The sequence below is a fragment of the Pseudorca crassidens genome, chromosome 19 (assembly GCF_039906515.1).
Source record: "Pseudorca crassidens isolate mPseCra1 chromosome 19, mPseCra1.hap1, whole genome shotgun sequence".
Classification (NCBI taxonomy): Eukaryota; Metazoa; Chordata; class Mammalia; order Artiodactyla; family Delphinidae; genus Pseudorca; species Pseudorca crassidens.
Genome location: NC_090314.1, coordinates 44,927,500 through 44,948,106, shown reverse-complemented (window position 1 = coordinate 44,948,106; position 20,607 = coordinate 44,927,500). Strand labels below are relative to the sequence as shown.

The 20,607-nt window shown below is 54.8% G+C and overlaps 1 protein-coding gene across 7 annotated transcripts in view; it reads left to right on the top strand.

The window, feature by feature from the left end:
* The window catches only part of ZNF385C (zinc finger protein 385C), a 57,066-nt gene that overhangs the window by 11,965 nt on the left and 24,494 nt on the right, over positions 1 to 20,607 (top strand). For 2 of the 7 annotated variants that reach the window (XM_067716260.1, XM_067716259.1), the window contains exons 1-2: positions 6,033 to 6,389; positions 13,572 to 13,826. In XM_067716260.1, coding sequence (XP_067572361.1) covers positions 6,356 to 6,389; positions 13,572 to 13,826 — 289 coding nt within the window. In that variant the 5' untranslated portion in view covers positions 6,033 to 6,355. Of the gene's footprint in view, positions 1 to 6,031; positions 6,390 to 9,641; positions 9,777 to 13,571; positions 13,827 to 20,607 lie in introns of those variants that run through there. The other 5 variants (XM_067716263.1, XM_067716261.1, XM_067716258.1 and 2 more) reach the window with 5 other exon arrangements.

The window sequence follows — 20,607 nt, the reverse complement described above, 5'->3', positions numbered from 1 at the left end:
GGAAGGGCACCCTGTGTTGGGAAAGGGGATCATTGGTGAGGTTTTGGGGGTTCTGCCCAGGCCCGTTTGTCTTCCCTCTCTTTTGCCCCATTAGTTTCCATTGCACAGCTGTGAGGAAGTTCTTTCTGCAGTCTTACCACTGTCCCTCCTGCTTTAACTAACAATGTCATCCCCTCACATCACAATGGCTCTCTATAGCCTGCAGGGTATTTTCTATTTGTTATCTTATTTAATCTTCTTAGCTGCCAGCCTTGGGTTAGGGGAGTTATTATTCGTTATTATTATTGTCATCCCCATTTCACAGATCAGGAAACTGAGATGTGGGGAAAAGGGCCGTGTTCCCAGTCACAGGTCAGTACGTGGCAGAGTTGTACTTAAATGCATGTTTCCCTGATTCCAACTTACTCCGGTTCTCATGAGACTCCCCCAGATTACTTTCACAGACACACACTTATCCCCTCCCCTGGCTCCTCCCCTTTCCATCTCACCACAACTCAGAAGCAGCCCAGGCCTGGAAAGGTCGTCCTGTCCATCCTACTGCCTCTAAGCCAGTGCAATGGAGCCTCCGTGTGGCCCGTATTTGGAGCTCATCTGGCCATGTTTCCAGGAGAGGGTGATGGTGGCAAAGTCAGGGGAGTCGAAGGCGTCAGCTGCTGCTGCTTCTTTTTATTGTTTGTTTGTTTTATTTTATTTATTTATTTTCTTATTAGTTATCTATTTTATATGTATTAGTGTACACATGTCAATCCCAATCTCCCAGTTCATCACACTACTACCACCACCGCCCGCCACGTTCCCCCCTTGGTGTCCATACGTTTGTTCTCTATATCTGTGTCTCTATTTCTGCCTTGCAAACCGGTTCATCTGTACCACTTTTCTAGATTCAACATATATGCGTTAATATATGATATTTGTTTTTCCCTTTCTGACTTCACGCTGCTGCTTCTTTTTGAGCAAAGACTTTTAAAGTTTAATGTGAGAATCTCATCCTGATTACTGAAAACTGAGGACCTCTTGCGCGTCCAAGAATCCACTACTGACCATGCGCGAGGAGCAGGGAGACTGTGCTGGGCCCTCCCCCCACCCCCCATCCTCATGCATGTTGAGGTGGCTGAGACTTTAGGTTTTGTGTTTTGTTTTGTTTTTGTTCTCAGCGGAAAGAGGTATTTTTAGATCATGGTAGGCATGATTTGGGCCTCCCTACTTCAAGACCTGGACCAGGGGATCCCAGTCCTTCCCTTTTACATCTAAGAAGTTGATGTTCTAGGAAGGAACTGCTGGCGAGTCTGGGTGTGAAGCCAGTCAGAGGGCACAGAAACTCAGGGACCCAGAAGGTCATCACGTCTCCCCACCCCATCGTCCCGGCTGGGAAACCGAGGCCTGTGGCTGTTGTCTCCACATCATGCCTGCCCAGAAGTAAACCAATTAGCACCGTGTCTGGTTCTGTGTTCCCAGCGCCTGTCTCATTATTTGGGGATTTATGTCTCGGTCACCGTGAAGGACAGCTGTCCCAGCTTCCCCTGGGGGGAGCCCGGCCAGCCATAGAGCCCGGCGGCGGCAGCAGGTTGTGCCATCCTGCTTCGGGCAGGATGGGGATTTAATTTCAGAGGGATTTGCAACAAGTGGGGAGACGCCCTGGGCACATGGTGGCTCTGGGCTATTTTAGGAGGCAAAAGGCTGGCCCCCTTGAGGGGAGGGCTCTCAGCCGTTAGTGATTCTGCCCTTTCAGTGGGAACGGAAAGGACCCATGATGGACAGGGCAGGCCCACCTGAGGTTGGGGCTTCCCCCGCCTTCCTGGAACACAGGGGCCTAGAATTACTCTGCACCCCCAACCCCAGGTGGGGCCATGAGCAGAACAGGAGCTGCTGTCTGGGCAGGGGTCTTTGGCTCCTCTCCTGAGCCCCTTTGCTACAGGCTTTGCCTCAGCTGGGGCCCTTGGTGTTATTAGTATAACCATCTCCTATCTTTGTGATAGGGATTTCTATTTATTGAGCACTCAGGGGAGGCCCTGCGGTGCAGGGAAAAGGGCACAGCCTTAAGGCCAGACATACCGGGCTCCCATTCTGTATGGGCCACTTCCAAGCTGGGCATAACAGCTTGTGTGTGTTACGTAAGTCCCTTCACCTCTCTGAGCCCCGGCGCCCCGTCTCTAAAGCAGGGACCATAACACCTCATTAATGATACCCGTTTTATTAATTGGGCACATATTATGTCAGTCATTCTGCAGGGATGATCTCACATCACCCTCTGCCATGTTATTATGTGTTCTTTTTTCCTTTCTTTAAAACAAATTTTTTTTTTTAATAAATTTAATTTTGGCTGCGTTGGGTCTTTGTTGCTGCGCGCGGGATTTCTCTAGTTGTGGCGAGCGGGGGCTACTCTTCATCGCGGTGTGCAGGCTTCTCATTGTGGTGACTTCTCTTGTTGCGGAGCACGGGCTCTAGGTGCACGGGCTTCAGTAGTTGTGGCTCGCGGGCCCTAGAGTGCAGGCTCAGTAGTTGTGGCGCACGGGCTGAGTTGTTCCGCGGCACGTGGGATCTTCCCGGACCAGGGCTCGAACCCGTGTCCCCTGCATTGGCAGGCAGATTCTTAACCACTATGCCACCAGGGAAGCCCTATTATCTGTTAATTGTCCTGTTTTACAGATAAGGAAACTGAAGCTCAGAGAGGGAAAGTAACTTGCCTCAGCCCACACAGCCAGAGCAAGGAACCCAATCCATTTTTTGTGCCCACAGTGAGAGTTGGTTCGTCCCTCAAATCCAGCAATATGTGTTGGTTGCATTTGGTGTGCCAGGCACTGTTCTAGGGCTGAGGATTCATCACAGACAAAACAGAGGAAGAGGAGATAATGGGATGAGACTGAGCAGCAGGGAGAACTGAGTGGCCCAACTAGAGACTCCGTAGCCTTATTTAGACTAAGGGTCATTTTTCTGGCGGCATTGGAGGGGGAGGACAATAACTAGGGGCCTGAATCCCTCCTTGGATGAGTGATGGGCGGGAAAGGGAGCACCAGCCCAACCTGGCACCTCCAGCTCTCATGACGAAGAAGAGGTTTTCTGTGTTTTCTTCCTCCTCACCCACCTTTATAGGAAAAATGTCTGGGTATATTGGGATAAGGCCTTTAGAGGCACCATTACATAGAGGAAAGAGGCCCTAGAGTTTAGAGTCAACCAGATGGGGTTCAACTTCAACCCTTTCTAGTGTGTGACCTCAGGCAGGTAAACTAACCTCTCAGAGCTTCCCTTTCCTCATCTTTAAAGTGAGGAGAGGAATACTGACTTTTCAAGGCTATTTGGGAGGATAAAATGGATCGATAAAGCTGTGGGAAGGGTCTGGAAGGCAGAAGGCTCACAGCTGAGAGCAGTGTTGTGTGTGTGTGCAGCGTTGGAGTTCAAGGGCGTGTTATCCCTGTGTATCTAGGTGAAGCCACGTCTTTGTGGTGGCACTAAGCTGGCACTTGTGGTCCTGCTGAATGATTTCATCAGGCTGGGCAGAATGGGAGAGCCAGCAAGCCCAAACACAAGGTCTGGTGGTCATAGTTCGAGAAATCACGCTCTGGGCAACTAGATGGGGAGGCTGAACTTGCCAACATATCACGTGAAAGTAGACATGGGAGGTCCCCTCAGCTCTATATAGAGCTGACTCAGGAGGGCAGAAAAGTTAAGGGCTGGGCAGCATTCATAGAGGACGGGATGGAGGATGGGGGGAGGTGATTATCTCCTTTGCTCTGTTCTAAGCAGGACATTGAAAGCCTAAGTAAGTTTAAGAGGGATGTGAGTGGGGTCATAAAACCTCTGGAGACAAATTTTTATTGAGTTGTGCAGTTCAGGTCACTGGATCACCATGCAAGGGACTGAGCAGAAGGGAATGAGTAAAGGCCCAGAACTAGCCTATTCAGCACAGTGGGATGGCTGGGGCAGGGTTTGGGGGACACAGTTCAATACAGTATGATAAGTGCAGTGTTAGGGCCCATAGGAGATGCCCTAGGAGCATGTAGGAGGGGCTTCCTGGAGGAGGTGGCCATGTAAGGAAAAGAATAGTTGAGGGAAATAGGTCTGTTTTGCTGGGAGAGGATGGCCATGTAAGGGAAAGAATAGTTGAGGAAAATAGGTCTATTTTGCTGGGAGAAGAGACCCCTGAGGAAGAGGCTGCCAGCCGTCTTCGGCAGGCTGTGGAAGTCAGGGTGGGTTTTTTCTGCATTACCAGAGAGCAGCTCTAGAACCCTTGCACAAGCATTACAGGAAAGCAACTTCCAGACCCCATATTGACGAGCTTTCTATCCTCGAGAACCATCCATCAGCGGAATGGGCTGTGTTGTGAGAGAGTGAGTCATCAGTATAGGCAAGCAGAGGCCAGAGGCTAACCTGTCAGGGATAGGTTACAGAAGGGACAGGATGACCGCTAAGATCCCTTCCAAGTCTGAGCAACTGCAGTTCCCCATGGACAGACACAGGATGTGGACTGTGACGGAGAGAGATGTGACTGGATCAAGTTGTGGGGGGGGGGGTGCTGGGGGATGGCGAGGTACCCGTGGGGGACCATGACTGTCAGCCCCACCCTGCACTGATTGATTTGTGAGTAACCACTTTATTGAGATATGTCACATAGCTTACAATTCGCCCATTTTAAAGTAATTTTATTTATTTTTGGCTGTGTTGGGTCTTCGTTGTTGGGCGCAGGCTTTCTCTAGTTGTGGTGAGCAGGGGCTACTCTTTGTTGAGGTGCACGGGCTTCTCACTGCAGTGGCTTCTCTTGTTGAGGAGCACAGGCTCTAGGCACGCGGGCTTCAGTAGTTGTGGCTCGCGGGCTCTAGAGCGCAGGTTCAGTAGTTGTGGCGCACGGGCTTAGTTGCCCTGCGGCACGTGGATCTTCCCGGACCAGGGCTCGAACCCGTGTCCCCTGTGTTGGCAGGCGGATTCTTACCCACTGTGCCACCAGGGAAGCCCAGTTCGCCCATTTAAAGTGTACACTTTAATGTGGATTGACTCTTAGCGTGGAAATGAATTCATGCATTCGTTCAACAACTCTTCACATGGAGCATTTATTAGGTACGCATCAAGCTTTGCGCTGGTGCTTCCGATATCTGGGAAATAAAGGCCCTGCCCCCATGAGGGAGACAGGCAAAAGCATTACATCCTGGGAGATGTGCTAAGAGGGAAGTTAACCAGGGGCTGGGATAAGGTATAATGGGGCTGGGGAAATGGGGTCCTGGGGAGGTGATACTGGAGTTGAGGCCTGAGTGACGAGGAAACAGCCCTGTGAAGATCAGTTCCAGGCTGAGGCAACAGCAGAGGCCTCAAGACAGGAGTGAGTTGGTGGGTGTGAGAACCAGAAGTGCTGGGAGGGAGCGGGCATGGCATCTCCAGGGCTCCCCACAGCGGGACCTCCTCTCTGGAAGGCCTCTTTCACGTGAAGCCTGCCCGGAGCATGAGGTAGGGTGCGCAGCAGTGGTACATCTTCTTTAGGTACATAAGCCATTCCTATCCCCTTTTGGGGGGACTCCCCAATAATGGAATGATGGCAAGAGCTGTTAGGACGTTATGCCACTGGCCCCTGCCTCCTGCCCTCCTCTGCTTGGCTTCATACCCCTGCCTTGTGCCCTGATGCAGCCCAGACCCAGTGCACTGATTCCCTGGGAAGAATCAGAAATGTCTCCCAGCTGCACACACCGGTGATATTTCCCCAGCAGGCGCACCGGCCTGGTTTGGTGCTCTGACCTCCCGGCAACCTGGAGTCTCCTTTTCGGCGCTCACTTCCTGAGTGACTTTGGACCAGTTGCTTAACATCCCCAATCTTTCATCTCCTGCTGTGTAAAATGGGAATCAAACCAATCTGGGCTGAGTTGTTATGAGGATTGAATGCCATCCTCCTGGCACCCAGGAGGTGCTCCATGAATGTCAGCTTCCTCCTTCTCCCTGAACTTCCCCTGAGAAGAGGGGCTGGTTTACAAAGGGGTAGGGAAGGTCACAGCAGGCCACTGGGAGGTGGCCACTTTGGGGTCCCCTCCCCTAAACTCTGGGACCCCTCTGAAGGCGAGGAGCGCTCAGGACTGGCCAGCCAGGGGTAGGGAGGATACTCACCCATGGGCCCAGCCCCGCCACCAGGAGAGCCCCTGGGTCTCCCCTCCTCTCCTTCCTGGGGAGCCCCATCGAGGGGAGCAGCCCCTCTCGCAGCCTGCTCGCCTGCCCTCCGTTCGGGGCGGCGTGGCTCCTGGCACCTGCTTCTCGCGGGCCGCCCAGGGGCGGGCTCCGGAGACTCCGCGGCTGCCCCGGGACGCGGGGGCCCGGGACTCACCCGCCGCTCACCTCTGGGAGCCGAGAATCCAGATCGCCCCGGGTGGCCGCGGGCGGCTGGATGCGGCCCCGCTCCGGTCGGGAGCGCCCTTCAGGTAGGGGCGGGCGCGGGCCATGGGACCGCACTCCTGGCTCCCCAACCGGGACCGACGCGCCGCTGGGGCTGAGCGCCCGAGAGGGCCCGCGCGCGGGGTGGCGGTTTTGGTGTCTCTGTAGGGCTAGTGGCAGCGGCGAGGACCCTGCCCCGCCTTGTGCTGGGGTAAGGTGGGAGACAAGAATCACGACTTAACCGGAAACAGAGGTTGGGAGCTGGGACAAGGGTGATGGCCAGAGGACTTCCAGCTCCCACGAGGTAGGGGAAGGGAGGCTGGGGACCACGGGGCAGAGACGGTGAGACTCTCATCCTAAAAAGGAGGGGACCGTTCTCTGCAGACAGGGGGCTCCACCAAATAACCTACCTTCTTCGTCTAAGTTGTTTAGAGACTCCAAAAGTCAACCCCCCCTTATTAGCCCCTGGGATAGAGTAGAATGGAAGGGGTGGGGGATGGGAGATCTGTTGTCTTTTGGGGCAGGGGTGCAAAGAGTATGCTCTCCACCCTCGGGTCCCATCCCCCTCATTCACCGTCTTTGGAGGCCTTCCTGCCCGCCCCTCCCCCTTCAAGCAGAATGCTTCCTCTTCTGTCAGGGTCAGGGGCAGAGGCTGGCCCTCGCGGTCCAAGGGGGAGGCAGGATTCTATCTCCCACCCACAACTCTCACAGTCTTAGGACGTCTCAACCCTCCTTCCTCTGGCTCTCAGGACGCATTCACTCAGCCCCAACTTGGAAGTGCTGATAGGGAGGTGCTCCCCATTGTGGGACAATCGCGATGGGGAGCACGGATTGGGGGAGCCGCTGTTCAGTCTTATGGGGAGTTGTGCTGGGCGAGCAGGCGGTGGATGAGGCTGAGCTGTGCCAGCGTCCTGGGCAGGCAGTGTGGAGGGTCTCCTGCACAACAAGTAAGGTTCCTAGGCCTTGCCTGGCAGCAGAGGCTAGAACAGGGGGTACTGAGGCTCATACCCCCTCCCCTACCCCCACCTCAGAGGCAGTGGTTCTGTGTTGCCACTGTGGACCCTGCAGGAGGGATGCAGCTTAGATTGCAAGAAGGACTTCCTTCCTGAGGGTGGCCTGAGGGTCTTTCAGGGGAGTCTCAGTGTCCAGGAGAGGCAGCCCTTATCTCTGGGGGTGTCAGGAGGGAAGGAGGCCCTCTGGGACTCCCAGCCAATAGGGGGTGAGGACAGATTGGGGGAAGAGAGGGCCGGGGGGGGGGACGGTGACCTCATCTCTGGGCCATCGCTCTCCGTCACCTCCCATGCCCCCTCTCTCCCATCCTTGGAGCTGGAGTGTTGACTTTCAGCACCTCTTATCCAGCTCACCCTTGAAATCCCCAGCACCCAGTAGTCCCCAGGGAGAGGTGACCGGCTTTCTCTGTCATCACTTCGGGGGGGAAGACAGACACGGCTGACTTGGTTTGCCTAATGGATCCCCACCCCGCCGCATCTGACACCTGGACCGGCTGTTGCCCAGCCCCAGGGCCTCCTGTTCTGGCCAAGCAGGGACGTGTGGGTTGGGGGTTGCCGTGGCTGCCCCCACTCGCGCCATCCCACTCCTCGAGGTGGGGGTCTCTGACTCCTTTGGGGAGTCTTTTGTGTGAGTTGAGAGACCCCAGCTCTCTGGGCCATCCCACGTCGGGTGCCGCTCTATGGTGGCCGCACAACTGAAGTGAGTTATTGCCCTTCCTCACCCTGCAAAGTGTCAGCCTTGGGAGAGTAGAAGTGGCAGGAAAGAGAGACCAAAGTGCTCAGTGGTGGCTCCTTGGGGACACTGAGGGGGCAGCCAGGCCCAGGAGGGCTCACACTCCATTAGGACGAGAACGGATGAGGCCTCTCTTCTTCCAGGCACGATCCCACACTCATGCTCGTGACCCTGTGAGTGACGGGGATGGGGGCCGCCGCGGTGTGCACCCCCTGCCCCTTCATCATAGGATGGTACAGAACTGACCCTTTTCACCTGCCTCTCTTTTCGACTGTGAGCCTCAGCTTCCTCATTTGTAAAGCCTCACGGGGTTGTTATGAGGGTTAACGGAGGTGCTGTCTACACAGTGCCCAGATGGCAATGGACACTCTCCATGGGGCAGTTCTTTCTCTATCCCCCACCCTGCCTTTCTCTGGCAGCTGAAACAGACAAATACAACTTGGCTTCCCCCCTCCCACCCCAATCTGAGAGGCAGCTGCTCTGTGTTGCCACTGCCCACCTTCAAAAGACCTAAGAGATTAGCCCAGCCCCACCCTCTCTCTTTGAAGAAGGGGAACTGAAGCCCAGAGGGGCAGGGACTGGCCCAAGGTTGGCTGGCCAGCCAGGCTCCCTTCTCAGAGGCAGGGCCTGGGACCTGGCTCAGGGACGCGGGAGGGTAGATATTGACAGACCTGGGGAAAAATACCGGAGTGTAGTTGGGCTCATTAAGGGTTTGGTGAGGGAGCCCTTCATGCCCTGCCAAAGGCTGGAACAGGCCTAGAACCTTCCTCTCCTGTTAACCCTTTGGCAAAAGCAGCGCTTTCCCGAGGACACCCTTCCCCAGGCTGCGGCTGAAACAACTCCCCGCTCTGCACTTACGGCCTCCAGAGTTCTTTCTATCCACCCCTCTTTGGATAGTACAGTCAGAGAATCCCACACAGTGCCCGAGGACTCCACTGAAACCTGGGGCCCTGGGACTTCCCTGGTGGTGCAGTGGTTAAGACTCCGCGCTCCTGGTGCAAGGGACCCAGGTTCAATTCCTGGTCAGGGAACTAGATCCTACGTGCATGCCACAACTAAGAGTTCAAATGCCACAACTAAGAAGCCCGCGTGCTGCAATGAAGACCTGGTGCAACCAAATAAATTAAAAAGAAAAAAAGAGGCTTCTCTGGTGGCGCAGTGGTTGAGAATCCACCTGCCAGTGCAGGGGGACACGGGTTGGAGCCCTGGTCCGGGAGGATCCCACATGCCGCGGAGCAACGGAGTCCGGGCGCCACAACTACTGAGCCTGTGCTCTGGGGCCTGCGAGCCACAACTACTGAAGCCCGCACACCTAGAGCCCGTGCTGGGCAAGAAGAGAGGCCACCGCGGTGAGAAGCCCGCATACCACAACGAAGAGTAGCCCCCCGCTTGCCGCAACTAGAGAAAGCCCGAGTGCAGCAGCAAAGACCCAATGCAGCCAAAACAAGAAAAAGAAAAGAAGAAACCTGGGGCCCTGAAGCCCACTGTCGCCCAGGAAGAAGGGATGGAAATGGGCCCTGGGGCCTGCCTGAGTGCTCCTTTCTGATCCCCTCTAGCTCCATATGGATGGACACACAGACAGACAGGCAGACAGCAGCCCTGGCCTCCATCAACTCTCCAGCGCTGCTTTGAGCCTGCCTTCAAGTACTGGCTCCCTCCCTGCTGCAGCCTCAGCCCATCTCTCGGGGAAGGTGAGAACAGAGGGAGCTTTACCCGCTTCCCGCATAAATCAGACAGACAGACACCTGGGTACACGCATGCTCTTTTCCTCTGCTTTCACCTGGTCTTTTCCCAAGTTAAGTTCAATTCTCCCCCTGTCTTCACACCCCTTACTCCCAGCCTCTCTGGCTCTGGCCCCCACTCTCCCTGCCCAGGGTGTAGCACCTCCCTGCCTGCCAGGTAGGGGCTGGGCATCCCTGAGCCTCCCCAGAAGCCCTTCTCTGTATCTGTAGCCCCCCTTCCCACCCAGCAGTTCAGATCAGGACTTGGCAGGCTTTAAGGAGAGGTGGGACGGGGCCATGAAACCTCTCCATGCTTGTTCTCTAATCTATGAAGTGGGATAATAGGTCAATAATGGTACCCACCTCATGGGGTTGTGAAGTTTAAAAGAGCTCCTGTGTGTAAAGCACCTGGCACACAGTAAGCTCTCGGTAAACAGAGGTGTAGTGATAAAGAAGAGGTGGTCTGGGCAGCTGAGTGGTAGAGAGGGAAGCAGGGAAGCTTCCAGAAGCAGTTCTTGTACTGCCTGTCCATGTACTTTGAAGCAAGTCCCCTCCCCTGCTCTGGGACTCGATTTCCTCTTTTGTTAAAGACAGTGTGTCCTATCCAAATGTGGGTCCAGCGAGGGTGAGTCATGCTGGTTCTGAATAGGGGCCAGCAGGGGGTGTACTGGCTTCTTGATGCCCACAGCAGGGGTTAGACTGACCTGTGTGTGCCCTAAAAATTGCCCACCCCTCCACATTTTCTTGCTGGGAGCCTTAGCTGAGCTGGAGTGGTGGAGCTCCTGAGAGGACAGCTGTGAAGCCGGGGTTAGGCAGGGCAGGCTGCAGCAGCCCCAGCAGCCTGGCTGGGGGGGGGGGGGGGGGGGGCACAATTAGCCCCGGAATCCAGGAGGGCTCTGTGAGCTCAGAGGCTGTATATCACAGGGGTTTAATCAGCCCCATGGCAGGTATTTTTGTCTGCTCTCTTGGGCTATGTCCTGGGCCTGCCTGTCATAAGTTGCACTGAGATTTCAAAATACCCCTGTCCCCTTGCTGGTGGAGCAGGCAGCTCTCCTGGGCATGGCCAGGAAAATCTCATTCCCCTGAAGCCTCTTCCCCCTGGCTGGTTGGACCCACCTCCCAATACCCAAACCTGGTACTTTCTTCCTGCTCCTCTTTCCTGCTGGGAGAGTGGGGGAAGACTTGTAAAGGCAGGAGAATAGCTGTGATGACCTCCATCTAGAGGTGAGAGCAGGTAGACTCTCACAAGGTGATGGAGTGACTTTCCAGTGTACCCTCCGTGGGCAGAGCTGTCCCCTGGACCCCAGACATGGTGCCCAGGAGTTTGGCATGGCTCAGAGGGGGCAACCTAGTTGCCTCAAGAGTGTGGAGGAGTGGGGTCCACCACCCTGCTGGGTGGGGTACCGAGTTCCACCTCTTATCTTCCCGCTAGATGCTCTCTGCGCCACCTGGAGGCTATCTCTCATACTGCAGCCCAGCCAAACCACCAGGCACAGTGCCAGGGCCCCTCAAGTCACCAGGCACCTGGGACTGCACAAGGGTCAGATCCATGGTGTATTCGTTTTCTAGGGCTGCCATAACAAAGCACTACAAACCAGGTGGCCTAAACAATAGAAATGTCTTGTCTCACAGTTCTGGAGGCTGGAAGTCTAAAATCGGTGTCATCAGGGTTAGTTCCTTCTGAGGGCTGTAAGGAAGTCTGTTCCATGCTGTCGTGGTCCGAACGCGGGTTGGAAAAGAATTTCCAGACACAAAGCAGAATGTAAAGAAGATGGAATTTATTAGAGGGAAGGGTCACTGCCAGAACAGCGGGCCGACTTCCTAGTAGTCTGGGAGAGTCGAGCCCGAACATGTGCTATTGATCAGTTTTTATAGCCAGAAAACAAAAGAATGGTCCGAGGTGAAAATTTCCTTTACTGATTGGTCGAGGCACATATACCTTCCTTCTATAGGGTGGGAGTGGGACAGGGCATATGCCTTTCCTTATTTGGGACAGGTCCCGTTGCCCAGGTGGGCGTCTGCAGGGCATGCTTCTGGTGGCCGCCCCCAGGAACCAGGGAGAAATTCCGGCCCTTCCCCCAGTGTCTCACGCTGGGCCTGGTTCATAACCTGTTTCCCCTGCCGGCCAGCAGCCTGCTGTTCCTGGTCTCTCCCATGACTCCCATGTGCTGACGTTTATAGGACCCTGAGAGGCGTTTTATATAGATCAGCTTGTCTAATCCTCACAGTGCCCTTATGACTTGGGAACTGTTCCTCATCACCCCCATTTTACAGATATACAGATGAGAGGACTGAGGCTCAGGTCACACAACCAGTAAGTGACAGAGCTGAGATGTGAAACCAGGTGGGGGTCAATATAGAGCTCGTGCTCTTTTTTTTTTTAATTTTAATTTTTTTAATTTTAATTTTTTGAATTTTTGGCTGCATTGGGTCTTCGTTGCTGTGTGCAGGCTTCCTCTAGTTGTGGTGAGCGGGAGCTACTCTTTGTTGCGGTGCACGGACTTCTCATTGCGGTGGCTTCTCGTTGCGGAGCATGGGCTCTAGGCGCGTGGGCTTCAGTAGCTGTGGTGCGTGGGCTCAGTAGTTGTGGCTCGCGGGCTCAGTATTTGTGGCGTATAGGCTTAGTTGCCCCGCGGCATGTGGGATGTTCCCGGACCACGGCTCGAACCCGTGTCCCCCGCATTGGTAGGTGGATTCTTAACCACTGTGCCACCAGGGAAGTCCCAGAGCGCGTGCTCTTCATTACTGTGCCCCTCTGTTCCATTCACTCACAGTCCCCACACACGTCGTGACAGCCCATTTTGTGGGAACATTGCCTGCAAAAGTGACAAGCAGCTTACTAAGAGCAGGAGGTGGGGTCCAGGGACTGCAGGCAAGCTTCTTGGCTGTGAACTTGAGAAATTAATTTTCTTTGTTCAGATGTGGGCTCCACTACTAGACATGTGGCCTTATGGGAACGTTATGGCATCACTTGACTTCACTGGGTCTAATTTGCAAAATGAACACAAGTCTAAAGACACAGGAAATGTCTTTTAGGAGGATGTATTGGTTCGCTTAGGCTGCTGTAACAAAGAACCACAGACTGAGTGGCTTAAATACCAAAAATTTGTTTTCTCCCAATTCTGGAGGATAGAAGTTTGATAGAAGTTTAGGCTCAAGGTGTAGGCAGAGTTGGTTTCTTCTGAGGCCTTGTTCTTTTGCTTGCAGATGGCCATCTTCTCCCTGTGTCTTCCCATGGTCTTCTCTCTGTAAACGTCTCTGTCCAAATTTCCTTTTCTTTGTTTTTTTTTTTTTTTTTTGGCCGTGCCACATGGCTTGTGGGATCTTAATTCCCCAACCAGGGATCTAACCCGGGCCCTCGGCAGTGAGAACATGGAGGCCTGCCTGTCCCAGCACTGTCAGCGCCTGGCCTGCCTTGGGCCAGGCTAGTGTCTCCAGTAGCCTTTCTGCTGGCTCTCCCTCCATGTCGCCTGCTTTCTGAGAGCCCTGCTCTCCCTCTGAGCGCTTTGCTCTGAGCCCTCAGGTGTCGGTCCCCCAGTGTGTGGCCATTTCTGACTCTTGCAGATACCCCTGCATTTTACTGCTGCTTGTTTAAAACAGCCCCCCTTCTGCTCCCTTTTGCCATCCTTGGGTTGCGGCTTTCAGAAGGCCAGGGAGTTTCAGCTGGGATATGGGGCACAGGCATCTCTGGGTCCCCAAGCCCTCTTGCTCCTTCTGTGTATTCATTGCACTCGCCTTTGTTTACTTGTCTCCCGATCTGCCCAGGTATGAAGCGGCCACTGAGCCCATCTCCCCCGGGTGAGAAGGAGCCCCCCGGAGGATCTGCAGCTGCTGAGTGCCCCCCTCGGCCTCCAGAACCACCTAAACCCAAGCGGGAAAGAAAACGGCCGTCGTACACCCTCTGCGACGTCTGCAACATCCAGCTGAACTCGGCAGCCCAGGCCCAGGTGCACTGCGGGGGGCGGGCCCACCAGAGGCGCCTGCGGCAGCTCAGCTTGGGAAAGACGCCCCTGGGGCCAGGTCAGTGTGGAGGGGCGCTGCTCCCACAGATTTGGTTCTGGGCCCCTGTGAGGGGCTCTGGGTCTGTGGCCTCTCTCTGTGGGGTCTTTTGGTCTGGGGTACCCTCCATGGGGTCTTAGAGTCTGAAGTTCCCCAGATGCCATCAAGTTTTTTTGCATCCGGACAGCCCTCTATGGGGTCTCTCAGGGCCTGAGGTCTGAGGCCTTCTCTGGATCTGGGGCTCTCCCTGTGGGGTCTTTTAGGACCAGGCCCCCTAAGCAGCATTTCTCCAGCCAGGAGCCCCCTGGCAGATAGTTTTCCAGATAAGGGCCTCACCTACGGGGCATCCCGGGCTCCTGCTCTGGTCTCTGAAGGCCAGGGTCAGCGAAGTACACGACACTCCGGCTAAGGGCTGAGAGGTGGTCAGGGGAAGAGCGGGGAGAAGCCCCTCTCCCTTTGGCCACTGGACTCCTGGCCAGGATTTCGGCCTCTCCCTGGCTGGCATGACTCTGCAGAGGTTGGGCTGCAAGAGGGCCGCTGGCTGCAAGGCAGATTTCTGGGCGAAGTGGGTGAATGGATTCGTGAGTATGATTCCAGCTGACAGGCACATGGGAGTCATGGGAGAAACCAGGGGCAGCAAGCTGCTGGCCGGCAGGGGAAACAGGTTATGAACCAGGCCTAGCGTGAGAGGCAGGAAGGGCCGGAACTTCTGCCTGGTTCCTGGGGGCGGCCACCAGAAGCATGTCCTGCACACACACGCTGCAGCCCAGGTTGGTAGCTTTGCCAGAGGGCTGCACTCTGACCTCTTGAGGGCTGCCTGTTGTTTGGGTGAGTGTTTATGGGATGCCCTCTGTGCTCCCCACACTGTGCTGGGGCCTGGAGACGTTCCAGTCTTGCTCCTCCCGCCACGGCCCCCAAGACTGAAACTGTCTTTTAGGCTGAGACAGATACGAAATGAGCAGATGAGTGTTGTGGGTGCTACATGGGACATGACCCCAGGGGTACAAAGGAGAAAGGGCGATTCTACCTGGGGTTACCACGAAAGGCCTCCCGAAGGAGGGGGGCTGCAGTGAGCTTCGGAACAGGGGTCAGAGGAGAAGGGACCTCGCAGAGGTCACTGAATAAGCAAAGCAGGGAATGCTCTAATGGCTGGTACCATCTTCCCCACCTGAGCACTTGGGGCTGGACCCCAGGATGTGACTCTGAATAAGGGCATATTCAACTGTATGGATGTTTCTGGAGTGTGCGTGTGTGTTCAAAATTCATTCATTAATTCATCAAATACTTACAGACAGCTTACTATGTGCAAGCTGCTGATTGGGGGTATTCATATTTTTATTTTTATTGTTTTTCTATCGAAGTAGAGTTGGTTTACAATGTTGTGTTAGTTTCAGGGGTACAGCACAGTGATTCATATATATATATATACATATATATATATGTTCTTTTTCAGATTCTTTTCCCTTTTAGGTTGTTACAAAATATTGAATATTGAGTATATTTCCCTGTGCTATACAGTAGGACCTTGTAGTATTTTTTATTTTTTTGTATTTTTCTTTATTGAGATATTACTGACATATAACAAATGTAAATTTAAGGGGTACAGTGTGATGATTTGATACATGTATATATTGCGAAATGATTACCACAGTAAGGTTAGTTAACACCTCCATCCCCTCACATAATTCTGAGTGTATGTGTACAGATAACAGTTAAGATTTACTTCCTTAACAACTTTCAAGCGTATAAGGCAGTTCTGCTAATCACAGCCACCATGCTGTGCATTAGATCCCTGGATCGTAGTTATCTTACAGCTGGGACTTTGTACCCTTTGACCCACATGTCCCCATTTCCCCCACCACCAGCCCCTGGCAACCACCACTCTACTCTCTTCTATGTCTATGAGTTCCGGTTTTTTAGAATCTGCATGTAAGTGAGAACATACAGCATTTGTCTGGGAATTTGTCTTTTTAAAAGGCAACAGAGCTGCCTGTTAGGAAAGAACTGTCTAGATAACTACATGCAGACAAGTTTGTCCAAGATAACAGCAGGCTTCATAGATGTGGGGATGGGCTCCTTTGAGAAGTGGGAGGGAGAGGTGAATTGACATAAGTCAGGGAACGCTTCAGAGAAGTGACACTGAAGGTGGATCTTGTTGGCTCTTGTCGCCCAGGCAGGGAGACAGCTACAGCAGCTAGAGCAGTGGTCCCCAACCTTTTTGGCACCAGGGACCGGTTTCGTGGAAGACAATTTTTCCACAGACTGGGGGGGTGGGGGAATGGTTTTGGAATGATTCAAGTGCATTACATTTATTGTGCACTTTATTTCTATTATTATTACATTGCGATATATAATGAAATAATTACACAACTCACCATAATGCAGAATTAGTGGGATCCCTGAGCTTGTTTTCACTTGCCACTCACTGCTAGGGTTTTGTTTTTTTAAAAAAAATATATTTATTTTGGCTGTGTTGGGTCTTTGTTGCTGTGTGCGGGCTTTCTCTAGTTGCGGTGAGCGGGGGCTACTCTTCGTTGCAGCGCATGGGCTTCTCATTGTCGTGGCTTCTCTTGTTGTGGAGCACAGGCTCTAGGCGCGCAGGCTTCAGTAGTTGTGGCACGCGGGCTAAGTAGTTGTGGCTTGCGGGCTCTAGAGCTCAGGCTCAGTAGTTGTGGCACACGGGCTTAGTTGCTCCGTGGCATGTGGGATCTTCCCAGGCCAGGGCTCGAACCTGTGTCCCTTGCATTGGCAGGCAGATTCTCAACCACTGCGCCACCAGGGAAGCCCCCCACGGATAGGGTTTTGATATGAGTCTGCAGGCAGTTGATTTATTGTGGTCTCTGTGCAGTCAGACCTCTCTGCTAATGATGATCTGTATTTGCAGCCGCTCCCCAGCGCTAGCATCACCGCCTCAGCTCCCCCCCAGGTCATCAGGCATTAGATTCTCATAAGGAGCCCACAGCCTAGATCCCTCGCGCGTGCACTTCACAGTAGGCTTCGCGCTCCTATGAGAATCTAATGCGCTGCCGCTGATCTGACAGGAGGCGGAGCTCAGGTGGTAATGCGAGCGATGGGGAGTGGCTGTAAATATACAGGAAGCTTCATTCACTAGCCCACCGCTCACCTCCTGCTGTGCGACCTGGTTGCTAACAGGCCACGGACCAATACCAGTCTGCGGCCCGGGGGTTGGGGACCCCTGAGCTAGAGCAAATGCACCCAGGCCTGAGGCCATGGCTTTGCAGGGACAGCAGGTGGTGCTGGGCTGGGCAAGTGGCTGGCGTGGCAGGAGGTGAGCAGGGGCTGCCTGTAAAGTCCTCAAAGCCAGGCTGGGCATCTGGCCTTCGTCCTGAAGGTGACAGGCATCGCTGAAGTGTTTTGAGCGGAGTAGTTAGTGTTTTTAGACGTCTCTGGTGAGGGGGAAGGGTGAGTCTCGCGGGTACATGAGAAGGAAGGGGGAAGGATGGTGGAACCAGATTCCGGGGTCTTTTCTGCAGGACTTGGTGACTGACAGGATGTGGGGCCAAGGGGAAGGAGGTGCCAAGGATGACTCTGGCTTAGGGGATGCTGTGTGGACAGTTCCGTTATCGGAAAGGGGGCGCTGAGAGGGAGGCAAGGGTGGGTGGGGAAGGCCATTCCTGTGACCAGAGGACTTGGTCCCACCCCTGCTCCCCTCTAACGCTGGCTTTTCAGGCCTTCCTTCCAGGCAGTGGTCCTTCCTTCTCTCCCCCACCCACCATCCCAGTGTGGAGAGAGCAGGTGGGGTGTGAGGAAAAGGACCGCAGCACTAGACACTGGTGGCCACAGACAGGCTGCCCAGAGGGATGGGGTCCCCCTTCACTTGGCTTCCCTTTTCTCACAGTCCTTATCCCCCGAGTACAGGGTAGGTTTGGGGGGTCACCAGGAGACACGATGCCTGGTACTCCCTCCCAAGATTGTTAAACAACACCTCGTAAGTCATTGGCCCTCCAGTCACCTGTCCTGCATCACCAGCCTTCCAGCCCTGCGCTGGCCCCGTGCAGGATGCCGGGATTCTGTACTGAGCAGTGCTGGGCATTCACGGTCTGGAGGGAAAGACAGCCACGGGGCCAGACCATCCCCCACCACCATGCTAAGAGGAGTGAGCGGCACTGTGGGAGCATGGTGGGCCGGGGGGTGATCTGTGACTAGAGCGAGGATGTTGCATCCTCAGATTTCTGGGAGCCCTGGAATCCCGGGGCTCCAGCGGAGAACCTGTGTTCCATTGGCCTGGTTATCTTTTTTTTTGGCCACACCAAGAGGCACGTGGGATCATAGTTCCCTGACCAGGGATCAAACCCGTGCCCCCTGCATTGGAACCACGGAGTCTTAACCACTGGACTGCCAGGGAAGTCCCTTGGCCTGCTTATCTTTGACCCTACTTCAGGTCATGACCCCCCAGCAAACCACCCCCTCCATGGACTCTCCTGTCTCCTTGGCCCTCTGGGAGTTGGGGGTGGGAGAGGCAGCCCAATGCTAGCAACTTTCCCCAGGGGTGAGGGAGTGGGGACCTCAGTCATGCGGAAGTCCTCTCAAGGAGGCTGGACCAGAGCAGAGAGCCCTGAGGGCACGGCTGACTGGGGCACCCTCCGGAAATGGAGAGAGTCACGTCTACTTTCAGGCAGCTTGAGGCAAAGTGTGAGGAGCCCTGAACGCAGGGCTTTGTTCCTGGACACCTGAGATCTCAGTCCTGTGGCAGCCAGGAGGGCCGCCCCTTCCCTGGGAGGGTGCTGAAGTGGTGGGGGTGACGGCCCAGTCATGCCCCTTCGAGGCTCCCTTTCTGGGAGGCCTCCTGGGGCTGTCACTCTGATTAGGGGTCTGGGGGGGCTGGTGCCTTGCACAGTGACAGGCCGTCACGGGCAGTGAGGCGGGATCCTGTCTGGAGGATCCTGTCCCTGAGGCCATCTGTGGGAGGGAGATATGGGGGGCGGCTGTCCCCTCTCTCAGCTTCCTCACCAATGCCTGTGTCAGAGGCCTCCTTACTCAGCCTCACCCAGCTGCCCACCATGAGTCAGCCTGGAACACCTAGGAAGGGGAAACAGCACAGGATGGGGAAACAGCAGGAACCGCACCCTTCCCCAGCCCCTCCTCCAGGTCATTCCCCCACCTGCCCTCCTCCCGATCTGTCTCCCACACAGCAGACCCTTTCATCCCTCAGGAATGAGCCATCTTTCACCCTACCTGCCCCCCATGGGAGGTGTGGGCACCAGGAACCTCCGCCTCAATGTGGCTGAACTCAATGACCCTACTGACCATCACACACACACACACACACACACACACACACACGTGCGTGCGCGTACCCCTAAACAATTTTAGGTAGTTCTTGAACATCTGTAGAGAGAAAGGTTTGCTGCCTCAACCCTCCTACCTCCAACCTCTAGTGTAGATGTTGGGCCAGCACCGGGCTTGGGGGACGGACACCTGGACCTGGACCTTGGGGAAAGAGCTGTGACCTACCCCCAGGGCCAATGAGCATGTACTTAGGAGATGAACTGTTTGCAAAGCACTTCCACAAGCAGCACAGCATTCCCTCCTCACCCAGCCATCCCCGGGCGTAGCTGACTGGCATTCAGCCCTCACTTTAGAAACTAAGATACTAGAACTCAGAGAGTGTAAGCAACAGGCCTGAGGCCACAGCGAGGTTCAGATCCCAGCATCTCTGACTCTGAATCCTGTCCCTCACGTGCCTTCCCCACCTTGCTGCTGAGGAGAGCAGCATACCTTAAGAGAAATAGAGCCTTAATGTTTCAGGAATGGGGAGGAGGGATGGCCCAGCGCAGGCAGACCAGCTCCCGTGACAGGCAGTTCAAGTGCTCAGAACCCCTGCCTTGATGTCCTCAACTGAACAATGGGGAGATGCCAGCCATCTCCCGCTCTGCTTAGGCTGGCTCGGGACAGGGAGGGGAGCCTTCTAACTCCAACTGGTTCCTCCCCCTGTCTCTTGGCAGGACTGACCCAGCTGCCCAATTTAGGGCGCATCCCCTGTTCCCCACCATTGCAACATGATACCAGCGGGGAGAGAAGGAGATTTCAAAAATGACTTAAGCTCTGGCTTACCGAAATGGCCAGACGGGACTCGGATGGGGAGCACAGGGCAGACACTAACGGGGACAAGAAAGCAGAGACGGAGTCAGACTATATTGGATTTCAGGGCAAAGTTGGCTGCAGCTGTACCAGACACCCCTGTGCCTTTGGGGACGGGAAGGCATCAGAGTGGCAGATGGAGGCTGTCCCCGGCCCTGCGCCCTCAGACCTCTCCTAGATCCCGTTCTAAGCAGCCCCTCCACCTCCTCTCCTAGTCTTTGACTGCAGAAGCCTCCGGCTGCATTCTGAGCCCCAGAGATCAAAGGCCTTGAGCTTGGGTCACCCCTGAGTCACTGGCTTGATGAGCTCCTCTCCCTCCACTCCCCGCAGATGGATTAATTTCAGTCCCATCAGGAGGCCCCGGAAGCCCTCCAGCCTGTCCCCCCGTGGCTTCAGTATCTCCCTGGGTTTCCAGTTCCTCCTCAGCACCCCTCCCAACCCATCCCGAGGCCTCTGCATGCCTGTTTCACCTTGGCTCCCGCAAGGCCACTAAGAAGTTCTTGGGGTCTAACCAGTGCCTCCTGCGGTTCTCCTTAAGTGGCCGGTGATGGCGGTGCCCTCACTCTCCCTGGACAGCAACCCCTCACAGATGTGAACCTGACCATCAGCACCTCCCCCCAGGGGCCACCAGGAAAGGCAAAGCTGTCTGGGTGGAAATTAGGGGGCTTAGCTCAGATCCCTGCCCCCGCAGAAGACAAAG